Here is a 14,344-nt window from a genome sequence, read left to right on the forward strand (position 1 = left end):
AATCTATTTGATGAATTTCGTGATCTATGCAGACACTCTTTCTTCATATTCAGTATAAAGCACGGGCGGAGAGAAAAATTCTAAATCTTTCAAAATTGGCCAAATTTTTCTGCATTATTGGAAATTGATATTTGTTACTTGTGTATTATAATTTTCAATGCGAAATCCGAAAAAACCATATAAAAGATAGGAAATATATGACATTCTTTCGTTAGAACTTAAATTGATACCGTTTTCGACACATAATCGTATAAAAAGATTCATTGGATATTCTGACGATGTATATGCAGCTCTTATACTGTTACATATAACGTACTGGCACATATAGAGTTGCGTCATTTTGTTTCAATCAATATGTCATCTGCGATCTCCTTATGATCTAAAGTAAACATCTATCCGACCATCAAACTCAATTATTATCCAGGCTTGCTCCATTAAAGTCAATTTTGATGAGATCTGCCCAAAAAACCGGTCACATGAGTGACAAATAAGATTAGTACTATATACACATATATTCTTTCAACATATAAGTATCCAGTGAACTGTGCCAACTTTTATGTAAACACTTGAAAATAATGAATAAATTCGTTGTTCAGAAAATATGCATCATGCTAACAGGATTGTCACTTTTCTCTCGGAAACGAGGTCATTTCTGTTGCCAAGTTTCTGAGCTTATCGTTTTGCTTTGGTACCCGTTAGCCATTTTCGTGTTACTTGGTACACTCCATTAGAGAAACAATATTCAAAACTTATTGTACCACTACAGCACAGTAACATTGCATGCAGTATATTGGATGTTATAATAATATCATATGTGATTTAAGCCATTCAACTATTTCAAGCCTGCTAGCTGTTTATACTCAATTGCTTGCTGTTAACCATTTTTTGATGAGACACCCATGAATGGGGTACATTTTCTTTCCATTCAATGCAACACTTTCAACACTAGTTTTGGTTACTTTTGCGAAAGACTATGCTGTACAGTAATCGCCAGTCGGATCACGTGATCAATTTATTTGGTTCATTTAAGAGAAATGCTAAGCTACGCGTTCTCGGAAAAAAGCATAAAAATATAATAATTTTTAAACAAAGTAAACTTCATTATTATTAATTTATTTCATATACATAGCGGATGGGCTGACATGCTTTCATGGTCCTTTACACTGAGCTCTAGTTTATGACAGATTTTTTATACAATCGGTCAAACTTTCATACATCCTTTGAATAGTTAACTTTTCTCTGAAACGGCTGTTACCCACAGACTACAAAAGTTTCTTGACATAATCTCTGTTCCACAATGTAAACAAGCCTGCGCATCTTGTGTTGTGCATCCGTTCCATAATTGACACACAGTTGACATACGCACAAAAAAGGCATAGGGGCCTATATAGAAATTAGTCTGCACACGACATACAGTTGTTCATGATAAAGTGCGCAAAGCACATGATACTGTTACTAACCGATGTAAGCTCGCAAGCAGTTGTGCAATGAACTATAGTCGACTACACTTAAAAATATTCAATACGTTGTCTCACAGTAGTCACAATCGCAGATTCAGCAAGCAATGTTCGTTGTGAGTAACGTATATAGGACATTAATTTACCATTGCAAGTCAAAATAGGCCCCTAGAGATAGGAATTAAATAGGCATAAGCCTAACCTAGCGTAGGCCTACTCTCTTTAGCCTTCTTACTATCTTAGCTTTACCTAACTTTTTAGCTAAACGTACCGGAGTATAGGCCTAAGCCAATTAGCACTAAGTCGGAACTAGAACCTACCAAATCAAAGTGCTTCAAATACAAACGTGATGTTTCCTTCTTTGACGTAATACATTTTTGGTGTTTAGGTAAAGGCAGTAGCCTATGGATTAAAATTTGAACTACAAAAAGAAGTTGCAATCAGCCATTTCAACATGGCAGCTATACAGTGTCTGTCAGTGCAGCTACGTTCTTGTTAAACAGAAAGCTAATTTAGGGAACACGTAAAATTACCTCACAGTGATGCTAGTCACCACCTACTATTTTAATATTAGTATCTTCACAAATAACAGCTTAATACTTATGATGGCACAGCAAGTCTACTTAAAAAGAGTGATGAATCAGATCACATGAAATTCACATGTATGACCACAGATGAGTTATAAGTAGGCCTACTACTCTTTGTTTCGGAAACATTAAATTGCTAATGAACTCAATTGTTAACTGATTTATCATCAGTATGAGTGCAATACTAATTTGGTAGGAGTGTATTCCAGGATAATTCTCGGTTTCCCCAGAAAACTTATGACTTTCTTCCTAACTAAAAAGTAATCTGTCAAGTGGATTACTTGAGAAAGTGAGCATGACATGAGTGTTATAACAGAATCAAGTTTACCTACTATTAGCTACTTAGGTCTCCTTCCAGTTTTCTTTGACATTTCAGTACTTTTTATCCCCATGGCAACAGAGCAGCAGCATATGTCATCAATGGAAAGCAAATTGCCAAAGAGGTACAAGTTGAACTGAAAGCAGAAATCGACCAATGGAAAGAAGAAGGCAACATAGTACCTCATCTGACTGCAGTCCTTGTTGGCAATGATCCAGGAAGTAAACTTTATGTCAAAAATAAGATGAAAGCTGCTAAAAGTGTAGGTATGATATGCTTGGGGTTAGTTGGTTGTCTTTATAACACACCATCAATAATCCCCATAGAGCAGAATTCTGTGCAACAGTTTAATTATTTTGTCAGAATAGTATATATAATGAAGCCTATTGTGAAATAATAACTCTGGCAATTATATCACATTACTTTTTGCTTATTGTATTCTAATTTCCCCAAAACTAAAAAAATAATGTCTTAAATTGTTACCTTCTTGTAATTAACATTCTTGTAAAATAACCTTTTCTAGTTAATATCTTTTGATACTTAGGCCTAGTAGGAAGATTTGTTTTTTGTCCACAGCCAAGTTGCCACAAAACTTTACTACATCAAAGAGAATTGACATATATGGAAACATTTCCAACCTTTGAAGAAAAATGACACACTAAACTGATTTCCCAGCTTTAATATGAATATTAACTTGTAATTTGTTCATTTGTGTGTTCATCCAATGTAGATGAATATTAATTTCACCTTCTGTTATAATATTCTGACAAATTTTAAGAGCAAGATAAAAGTGTAGGTCTAAAACACTTCACTGAAATTCATGATTCTGATCGTTGCATCCAAATGGAATTCCTTAATTTAAAATAAATTAATAAAAAATATTTACAAACTGTTTGCGCCTAATCTTTCCTTAGGATATCATCTTTTCAAACTTTGTCAACTCTTCCTTTGCTGAAACAAGGAATAATTAAGTGTTCAAAATTTGTGTAGCAGTTCGGAAGGCTCTGATATTTATTCTCTCATTGAAATACTATATTTCCTGTGAAGAAAACTGCTATACATCTTGACACTCATGTAACAACTTGACCATTTTGTATATTTAACAATTTGCGACACGATACTAGATAAATGATTCCCTGTGCTGTTCCAGGTATTACATCTGCAGTGATAGAAAAACCACACCAAACATCTCAGGCAGAACTCCTGGATGTGGTCGCCATGTTAAATGCAGAACCGTCCATTAATGCAGTACTGGTGCAGCTTCCACTCCCTAAGCACATGAATGAGAGAACGGTTTGCGATGCAGTTCATCCGGATAAAGATGTGGATGGGTTTCACATGAGTAACATTGGCAAGCTTTGTTTAGATGTTCCCAATCTCATTCCAGCGACTGCCTTTGCAGTGTGGGAACTTTTAAAGAGATCAGGTTTGTTGGTTTTTCAAATTTTGTTAATGGTAAAGAAATAAACTTACGATAAGTTACTTGAATTTGGAATATGATTTGTATATGAATATCATAGAGATTCCATGTTGTTTCATTTCGAAGCAGTAAAAGTCCATCTACAAACAGGCCTAAAGAGTGTGGTGGGTTTGGGGTGGTGATCGTTGGGGACTAAAACAATTGGGCCTGATGTCAATGATGTGCTGCAGGGTACTATGGTATCAAAGATAAAGTATTCCCATTGTCATAATATATTACTTAAATGAAATGAAGACCTCAAAAGGGCCTTGGTTTCATTGTCCACTGGGAAAGAGTGGCCTGGCTCTCCGTGCCACTGTCTGTACCAACATCAAGTTACCACAGTGCTTGCATGCTTTGTTGCTGTCTTCATCTCCATGGTTAATAGCAATTTACCCCAAATCCTTGTTGCAATCTGTGGGAAGGTTGCAAGGAACAGCTTGGTTCTATAACCATGACTCAGTTTTACTTCCTTGTAGTTAACAATTCCAATGAATATATCAACCTTGTTACACAGCACAACATGAGATACGGAAATTTTGTGTAGCCTTGGTATCTGTGAAAATGTGGCAAATATGTTATTGCTTTTATGGAAGTAGGTTAATGGGTATCATATTATTTTTTTTCCTGTAGAATTCAGCCATATCTTAGACAATTTTTAATCATTTCATGGCTGTCCCTCTGCTGCACATCAGATATGGTTATCGTTTTTCCTCCTCTCATTTTCTCTTCTTACATTCAATATTCCGTTGTCGGTACAAACCATTTTATGAACCCAGACATAAGCTATCAATGAGGCAGTTCTTTTCCCCTTCAGAAAGTTGGGAAAAATGTGAACTGAGAAACTCAGACATATATTTATCAACATCAAACTCTGGCGTGTTTCCTTCTCGGTTTTCACGATTAATTCAGTATGAAGTAGCTAAAGGTAATAGTCTCGAGTTTTTATCTAAAAAATATCAGTAAGATAATAGGTTTCAAGGACTGAGGGTCCCATATTGCCTCGTGAGATTTAATCGGCTTCATGATCATCTGAGAAACAAATTCATGGACAAGTCATGAGATACTTGCAACCGAGTAAAATCATTGTCAGTTTCTGATATGCTGTACTTTATGGGGATGCTGGAGGGGAAACGAATATGAGTTTTACTAGCAAGGTTAGAGGAAAAGATTTGATTTGACAGTTTACTTAAATAACTGTATACACCAACAAACCCCATATGTAATGCTGGTTGCTATAGTGCCTTTCCCTAAAAGGGTGTGAAGACTCGCGAGAAAAGAAATGTCTAAATGCCGGTAATTTGACCTAGTTTCCAATGAGGGTGTAACAGAAGTGTTAGACACCACCATCGATCCCAGAAAATACACACACAGCTTGCTACCGTCGGTAATTAGACACTAGTGTACAGTCAGTACATACAGCTGCGGTCAATACCCACAGCACAGTATACAAACGATACAGCGATAGACATCTCAGGTCCAGCTAAAGATAACAAGGTATCACGTTTCATTACTGTCTGCATTTTGTAGCGACGCAAACAAAACGTCACTTGCAAGCAACAGATATAACTTTTTTAGATGGCAGCATGCGGTTTGGGGCGAGTCTTCAATGTCTGTAAACATTGACCTAATCAATTGTGGAGGGTCACACCAACAGTGTTTACTTAAATTGGTGGATTCCAGACATTGTGCTGTTAAAAGGTCTGTGGTTCCACAATATGTTTGCAACTCAACTGTACTGCACACTTACTGTAACAGTTTGTGAATACTGAGAGTGTGTCTTAAAACAAAAAGTGATAATTATCCTCCCTGCCTGTTAATAATACTTCTAGGGTATCCATCCAACATCCTTGAAAGAGTTCTATTCACATGTGCTCTTGTAACATGTCAGTTGTGGTATCACACAGACGCAATGTCAAAGAAAATAAGATAGGAAAAACTAAACCACCCATTCAAAGTAGATGCATTAAAGCCAGTAATTACGATCCAAAGCTTTTAACAACTGAATTTTGCAATTGATTAATTTGACCACTTATTTGACCATTTATTATTACAGAAGAGACTTTATCTACAAGTTTGTGTTTATTCTTGGTGCAAAACCCTGTTGGCTGGAGTATTTATAAACATCACTCTCCCATGACCTTTGGCTATTTGACCACAAATCTGCAAATACGTGCCTTTTAGCTTGTTCAACGGATACATTGTGAGCCTGTCAATATTTTTTTTTGTGATGAAGGTTTGGTCAGTAGGAGAACATCTCAAAAGGAGGCATTTAAAACCAAATTTGCAGCTACATAAACAAGACGATAAAGGTAACAGGGGAACGAGTACATTTAGAGAAGGAGGTACGTAGACTGCAGGAATGGAGTATTACATTTAAAGTACTCTATAAAGGCAAAATGAATAGATTAAGTGTCTTGTCTAAGAGCGGTTGGCCCCCAGGTTAGCTTTAATGTCTCATTACTGTCACTTAAAGACAATCTAACACTCAAACAGACTTCTGGTTTTATGCCTTGAGCCTTACTGAAGGCCCTTTGACTAGATTCTGAAGCAATTTGTACAGAAACTTGATCCCATGAGATCTTTTTAAAACGTTGCAAACGATGTGTTGCCATTGGAGCTGGTTCAGGAAGAGTCATTGTAAACTTTGGCTAAAAGTACACTAGTACAGAGTATCTCTATGGAAGTTTACATACATTGTAAAACATGTCTGCTTAAAGCATTGTCAGAAGGAGATGGTGCGATAACTTTAATAATGCACACACTTTAATAATGTACCTAGTACAGTTAAATAATATTCCACTTTCCAAAATTCACTAATGCAAAGTTCAAGACTTATGGTGAATATAAAGGGTCTGGTCCTTGCTCCAAAAAGACAAAATTTATGCTAATTAGCATCACCATTTCATTACAGGCAGGTCTGACGAACCTCTTTGTATGTTTATTAAACCTAGGTACATCTGTTATGAATAGAGGCAGGTGTGAGTGACCTCTTTCCTTAGGTAAAGTGACCTACTGTGGGTATATCTGTTACAAGATAGAGGTTGATATGAGTGACCTCTTACTTATGTAAAGTGACCTAGTGATATATCTGTGATGAGTAGTTTAGTACATGGATGTCTAGACATATACAGTTGATGTTTGTTTTGAAAAGTAATAAGCCTACTAGAGATTTTAAATCGATGTTGTGACATGTCACAATCAAGTTAAAATTACATTTTGTGATCAAGTATACCTATTGGGCATATAAAGAAAGTTCCACTAACAACTCCCAGGTTACACCAGTTGTGAGTTAATGCAGTCAGCTGCAGTTTGAAGCCAAATATACTGTTGGGTTTGACTTCCAATATGTCTTAACGGATGTGTGGCAGTTTCCTTGACTGCTTTATAGCCTACCTGCATATACAATGGTGATACTTTTGAACAGAGCATTGCAATGCATTGCAATAAACATGTTTATACTTTGTTCACACACCTGGCTTCATGGTAGGACACTGGCCTCAGCAGTACTGTTCTTTGTGAAATGGAAGATGTAGTGATAGAAGAATGTTTCATATAAGTTTGTTCATTTTTTCGTTTACCCTTTGTGGTAATTACTACTCAGTTTCTCCTACCGGGTATATATAGACGTGTCACTTTACATATAGGCTAGCCAGTATGTTTACCAGGTGTACATGATGCCATGTAACCTATGAATGGTGTACTGTATTAAATATATAAAGTACAGTATAGCCCTACTACACAAAGCCCTACACTGCCTACACACTACATGTACAAAACAAATTGTGCACAGCATGTATATACATAACCTACACAGGTATAGTATAAACTTTACTGGTTAACTCAATCGCCATGGAAATTTGGCATGATTCTAACACTCCTACTGTGCCATATATTATATACCCTGATTAAAATTGATTTGCAAGTAACTTATTTTTGTCACATACATAAAACAAACTTGAAACTCTACAAGGCAGAAAATATTTTTTTTGGGCAGCTGTGCAAACATTACAGAATATGTGCTTTGATTTTAATTTTCCTTTATAAACAGGAATAGACACATTTGCCCTACACTGGCAGAAAATATTGTTTGGGCGGCTGTGCAAACATTACAGAGTATATATGTGGTTTTGATATTAATTTTCCTTTATTAACAGGAATCGACACATTTGGAAAAAATGCTGTAGTATGTGGCAGATCAAAGAACATAGGCATGCCTGTTGCAGCCCTGCTTCACTCAGATGGAGACAATGGTAGGTGTTTTGTTATTATTATGAGGGGACACGTACCCATCCATCCATCATATATACAAATACGTTTCATATGACAATGATCTACGCAACTCCCCCAAACAGCTAAGAAAAAATCTTGCTCCTACTTGAAAATAATATCTGGGAGCTGACATTCTGTAAATCTGAGATGTCATACTGTCAGAGTACCACGAGGATCTGAAACCTTTCACTATCTCGCCGGCTGTGTTTTTCTATTTTCCTTATTGTCAAGGTACTAATGCATGTTCAGTGTTGACAGTGATACCAATGCTATCATTAAGTCAAGGCATGTGAAGTGGTTCAACATTTGTAATACCCTTCTCTATTACCTTAAAATATGCATTTGTAAATAAACCAATGAAACCATAAAAGAAAATAATCACATGTGGTTTGATGATGTCATATTTAGACTTGATCAAGTCTACAGCCTAGTGTATGAAGTAACATTTACTCTCTGATATCTCCTACTAAATGGAAAGTGATTTTCCTTATTTTGTTTGTGGCTGTTGTTTCATGACAGTTATTTCTCTAGCTATCACATAGACCATCAATAATGATGTTTGTGTTTTTGTCTACTTTATAAACATCTTGCTTTACAGCTTAGAGCAAATCATCAGCCTATGAACTGAATTTGATAAAGAAACAAATAAAGAAGGTATTATGAGAAAATCAAATTAAAGGTGTCCCCAAATGCACTGTGCAATTTGAACAATTCTTTACAAACCAGACAAGTACAGTTAAAATTGTCCACACTGAGCTGAAATTTGCTTTTAAGACAATTGCTATCTCCTATATATCATCATAGGAAGATGAGCTATTGTACTTTACCCCACATCAGAAATGTGAAGAAGTGTTAGGGTGAGTTAGTGTGGGCGTGTGTGGGTGGGCAAAAAAGTGTGTAGCGAACTCCTCCTAGACCGTGTGTCCGATCAAGTTCAAACTTGGTGGGTAGCTGCCTGACCATGTAAACGTGTGCCTACATGATTGATGATGTCATAGGTCTAAGGTCAGAGTTCAATAAACAAAACTTGGTTTATATCTTTCTGCTTGTCAGCATGTGAGAAAAAGTCATTAAATCACAAGTTATGTAGAGAATGATGGGACAATTTTATAGTAGTACTTATATGTTTGTGAAGAGTCAAGGGCAAAGGCCAACTGAGGTCAAGGTCAATTTTGCCTAAATTGTGTGAAAAGTGTGTTTGCAAAATTCTGCTACACCATAAGTTCAAACTAATTGTGTGAACAAATGGCATACATTTTACCAAAATAAGGATGCCAAGAGTCAAGTCATGAAGGAGGTGAGATCTGCAACTCCATTGATATATGCCCTCTTGTTTTAAATTATAATACTGCAGGTTTTAAGATGGGCATGGATGCTACAGTAACAACATGCCACCGATACACACCAGCCAAGAACTTACCAGAGTTTACAAAGAATGCCGACATCATCATAGTCGCAGTGGGTTCACCCAATCTGATCACAGCTGATATGGTGAAAGAGGGCGCCACAGTCATAGATGTTGGTATAAACAGAATCTGGGATGCGAAGCAAGAACGTTACAGACTAGTTGGGGATGTTGATTTTGAAGGTTTGTAAATCAGGCTTTGCAGGAAGTTTTCATCATTAGTTTAATTTGTAGGTTAATTGGACTAACTATATTTGTAGTAGACTGAGGTGAGTTATTTGTTTCAGTTATTTTAATTTCAATAATTTTAAGGATATAATTTCAAATCTTTATCAATAGCTCAAACATCTTTCAGATTGCTTCCTTTCATTACTGAATTGGTTATTTCTACAAATTGAAAATAGTATTTATAATGTGTATTGTACGACACTCCAAAATAATTATTCTTGGAGAACTTGGAGAATGAAAAACTCAAGTTACCTTTAATAAATCACTTTTTACACTACATGTTACTGGTGTCAGATATAATCCATGTGGCAATTACCATGGTGACCTCACCGTGCTGTTACTTTTAGAACCTAAGCTACATTCTGGTGACATTCAAGGACGATGGAAGAACCGCACAGCAGTAAATGAAATCAAAATAGCAGGATGCATTAACATGCCGCACCAGCTGTGATTTCACATCAATATTACAGTTTCATTAATTAGATAATAAGTTTGAAATTCTGCTCTACTAATGATGCTTAAATGATTAGATGACATAGAGAGAATTCACCGCTTTATTGGGCAAGAGCTACATGTAAGGTGGAGATTATGTTGTTACTTAGGCAAATTAATCATGTTCTCGTGTTTTCCCAGCAACTAGTGGGGGAAACAAGGATTTTAAGCTAGTACAATGAATGTTTAGATCCTATAAAGCAAAAACTGAACACTGTCAGAGTTAGTTTGTGCTGTTCACATGAACATCTTTTTTTTTACCTCATTCACATCCGGTCAGTGTTTTTATATTAACTTTTTTATTTTAAAAATTGTGATATTTTCGTAACGACAGTTAATTCGCTTACCCTCCATTTTCTGTTTACAAAAAAATAATTCTTTGCATTTTTCAGGTGTTTCCAAGAAAGCCAGCTTCATCACACCTGTTCCTGGAGGTGTTGGTCCCATGACAGTTGCAATGCTAATGAAAAACACACTTCAAGCTGCAAAAATACAGACGAAAAAAAAGAGAGAAAAGACTGCAATCCATTAGTAATTCCATAAATTGATATCTCGGAATATTGAGGACTAATTTAATATACATGAAAACTAATGGTGACTTTTCTTCTGTTTTATATGCTTGGTGGGGGTAGGGGAGGGGGATTGAGGCTTAAGATTTCAGTATTACAAAGTACTATAAAATAATATGCAGGCTATTTATTTTACAAGAATTTATACGGTATGTTAATACTATACAATTTAATTTCATGACACAAAAAATATATATGAATGTTATGTATTTCATATGATATATTTTGATACTTTAATAAGATTTAAGCACCACCCATTATAAATGCAGGTCTATAACAGATACTTCCTGTGATGACTTCAAAGAAGAATAAACTCAATGGAAACTATATGTTAGTATTGTATGCCTCTTTTTCACTTTTAAAGGGTGTGAAGACTCGCGCACAAAGAAATGTCTCATGCCAGTAATCTGACCTAGTTTCGAATGAGGTGTAACAGAAGTAATAGACACCACCATCGATCCCAGAAAATACACACACAGCTTGCTACCGTCAATAATTAGACACTAGTGTACAGTCAATACATACAGCTACGGTCAATACACACGTACAACACAGTGTACATAGCAGCTATGGACATCTCAGGTCTAGATAAAAGATAACAAGGTATCAAGTTTCATTACTTTCTGCATTTTGTAGCGACAAGAAGAAAACATCATTTGCAAGCAACAGAAAGTTAACTTTTTCAGAGTGCGGCACGCGGTTTGGGGCGAGTCTTCAATGCCTTTAAGGTTTTCCAAATCCTAAACTGATGATATACTTACAGTGTTTGAAGTTCAGATGTGTTGCACCAACTTCCTGTTTTGCAGCTGTTATTGTATGGAAAGTTTGACACCTGCATAATACCTACATCATGGAAAGGTGACACCTGCATAATACCTACATCATGGAAAGGTGACACCTGCATAATACCTACATCATGGAAAGGTGACACCTGCATAATACCTACATCATGGAAAGGTGACACCTGCATAATACCGTACATCATACATTAAAGCAGCAGTTTGTGTTGTAACAGGCTCCGTCAATTTTCCACTCCATCATAATGATTATTCTATCCACATAACAATCCAACAGCAATCCAATTAGCCTGGCAAATCATCAAATGTTTGCTAATGGCAATATAACCACTTTGTTACACTTGTGGAACAAATTCGCTGTCTTGACTTGAATTGACTTGGCAAGGACTTAATTGAAAGGGTTTGGCAATGACAAATATAAATTTAACATCACACAAGTGGGATGCATTATTTTCTGTATTGACTTTACATTTTATGCAATGGTTGTAACCACAGGGATCTCTATAAGTAATGCAGTTATTTATTACATGCCTAGGTACAGTAAAGTGATACAGTGCAAATGAAGAGTAATTACCCAGAACTCATATTTTTTCCAAAAAAAGGTTCTGTGACCTTAAGGAAGTTGCCCTTCAGTTGTCAGTCATGAAAAGGAGGAGTCTTTGAACATCTCCAAAGGATGTATAAGCTTACAATGTAACTAGTTCTGTTATGTTCCACATCTTAAGCATGCAGTAATTGTGGAGAGAATTATCTGTATAATATTGCTCTGTCTTTGAGAAAGGAGGTCCTGCATAAGTTCCTTATAGGTGCCTGACAATCCTCACTGCTATCTCTGGAATTTGACTGGAATCTATGCAAATGAATTTCTTTGTTCCACACTAGCTGCCTATTATTATATGGTATTTGAGTTGGCAGCAATTTACAATATGTATGTGGTGTTGTAACCAGAAACTAGTTCTATTCTGGATTACAATTGTAATTTGCAGGTTCAGCTGTAGCCATGCTTATCAGCTCATGTAAGTTTGTACTTCTGGCTACTTATGTTTCCCATCAAAATATTCTATTAGCTAACATAGTGTAAGCTGCCACTTTATCCACCAAGGTATGTGTAGCAAAGAGCAGTTCAGACAGTTCACTGAACCAGGGCTCCTGTGTCTGGGATCACCTCAGGGTTCGTTCTGACCCAACACTCACATTTGCAAGTCAAGTTGGAGAGCCAGAAAGATGAATTAAGTGTGAATGCCCCAGCTCTCACCCTTGGGCCCTTAAAACCCTAGCTATGCCACCACAGATATCTGTGCTCTATTTGTTTGTGCGTTTATTTCTGAAGTAAGAGTGCATCGCCCCAGCTCTCACCCTTGAACGGCCCTGAAAACCCTAGCTATGCCACCACAGATAACTGTGCTTTATTTATTTGTTTGTGTTTATTTTTGTAGTAAGAGTGAATGGCCCATGCCTTCACCCTTGAACTTGGGCCCTTAAAACCCTAGCTATGCCACCACAGATAACTGTGCTTTATTTATTTGTTTGTGTTTATTTTTGTAGTAAGAGTGAATGGCCCATGCCTTCACCCTTGAACTTGGGCCCTTAAAACCCTAGCTATGCCACCACAGATAACTGTGCTTTATTTATTTGTTTGTGTTTATTTTTGTAGTAAGAGTGAATGGCCCATGCCTTCACCCTTGAACTTGGGCCCTTAAAACCCTAGCTATGCCACCACAGATAACTGTGCTCTATTTATTTGTTTGTGTGTTTATTTTTTAAGTAAGAGTGAATGGCCCATGCTGCTCTCACCCTTGAACTTGGGCCCTTAAAACCCTAGCTATGCCACCACAGATAACTGTGCTTTATTTATGTTTGTTTTTTGTAACATGTTTTGACTTTTAGCAGTGTTTGTCTGGGAGTATGCATCACAACAGAGACCAAACTATACGTAGATTAGAAAATGGGGCTATTCCTAAATATAGTAGCAGGCTGGTAAATTGATTATAAACCATTGATCAGCTTTCACAGCATGTTCTTTTTTCTACTGACAGTTTAAGGGAAACCTAGTCACCATTCAACAGCTTTAACTTGCACAGTTTGCGTAACTGGACGTGAAGAACGCACTGTGTGGTTAATGTTTAAAGCCAATACAGATAAAATCTACAGGTTAATTCACTAACAAACAGATGAATATTTCTATTTTAAAAAGCAGTGGACTAAGTATAAGTATAGTGTACATTTGTATGCTTGTGGCATTCAGATACATAGTTTGAAGGCTTCCAAAATGATGGGCACGACCCAGAGATGCATTGTAAACTATGAAACAGTATACACATGGAAATGAGCGAAGAAATTTGAAGGCAAGAATAGGACCCGAAGCGGTGACCTCGGGACTATCAGCCCAGCACTCTACTAACTTTGCTATACTGCCCTCAGTTGGTGGTGATTCCTATGTAGCTATTCTTTGCTGGGGGCGCCAGTAAGAAGCGACAGTACCTTGCATACCTAGTAACCAGAGATTTCCCGGTCACTTTTCCATTATTCTTGTACGTAAGTTCTAAACCTGTAAGATACATGACATTCACCTTTGCAATTAGCTTTAATCTTGTCAAAAACCTGTCAGGGTGTAGAAGTAAACCAGTTAGTAGACTAATTCTGTACTACCCACAATGCATCATTTTAATTGACCACTGTATTAGTATGGTATTTGATTGACAAGCACTCACAACTACCATACTTGCAGGTAAAGATGATACTACAACAGAAAATCACAA

At 36.6% G+C, this 14,344-nt stretch overlaps 1 protein-coding gene across 1 annotated transcript; it reads left to right on the forward strand.

The window, feature by feature from the left end:
* Positions 1–1,377: 1,377 nt before the first annotated feature.
* Positions 1,378–11,117, forward strand: LOC139969045 (bifunctional methylenetetrahydrofolate dehydrogenase/cyclohydrolase 2, mitochondrial-like). The gene is made up of 6 exons (XM_071973777.1): positions 1,378–1,573; positions 2,445–2,629; positions 3,514–3,789; positions 7,980–8,075; positions 9,449–9,682; positions 10,612–11,117. The coding sequence occupies exons 1-6, from the start codon at positions 1,488–1,490 to the stop codon at positions 10,749–10,751; spliced, it is 1,017 nt and encodes a 338-aa protein (XP_071829878.1). The 5' UTR covers positions 1,378–1,487; the 3' UTR covers positions 10,752–11,117.
* The last annotated feature ends 3,227 nt before the right edge of the window (positions 11,118–14,344 follow it).

The sequence above is a fragment of the Apostichopus japonicus genome, chromosome 6 (genome assembly GCF_037975245.1).
Source record: "Apostichopus japonicus isolate 1M-3 chromosome 6, ASM3797524v1, whole genome shotgun sequence".
NCBI classification, from domain to species: Eukaryota; Metazoa; Echinodermata; class Holothuroidea; order Aspidochirotida; family Stichopodidae; genus Apostichopus; species Apostichopus japonicus.

Coding starts and splice junctions, on each gene's coding strand:
- LOC139969045 (XM_071973777.1), top strand. CDS start 1,488: ATGAACTATAGTCGACTACACTTAAAAATATTCAATACGTTGTCTCAC. Junction 1,574..2,444: donor TTCAGCAAGCAATGTTCGTT/GTGAGTAACGTA, acceptor CCATGGCAACAG/AGCAGCAGCATATGTCATCA. Junction 9,683..10,611: donor TGGGGATGTTGATTTTGAAG/GTTTGTAAATCA, acceptor TGCATTTTTCAG/GTGTTTCCAAGAAAGCCAGC.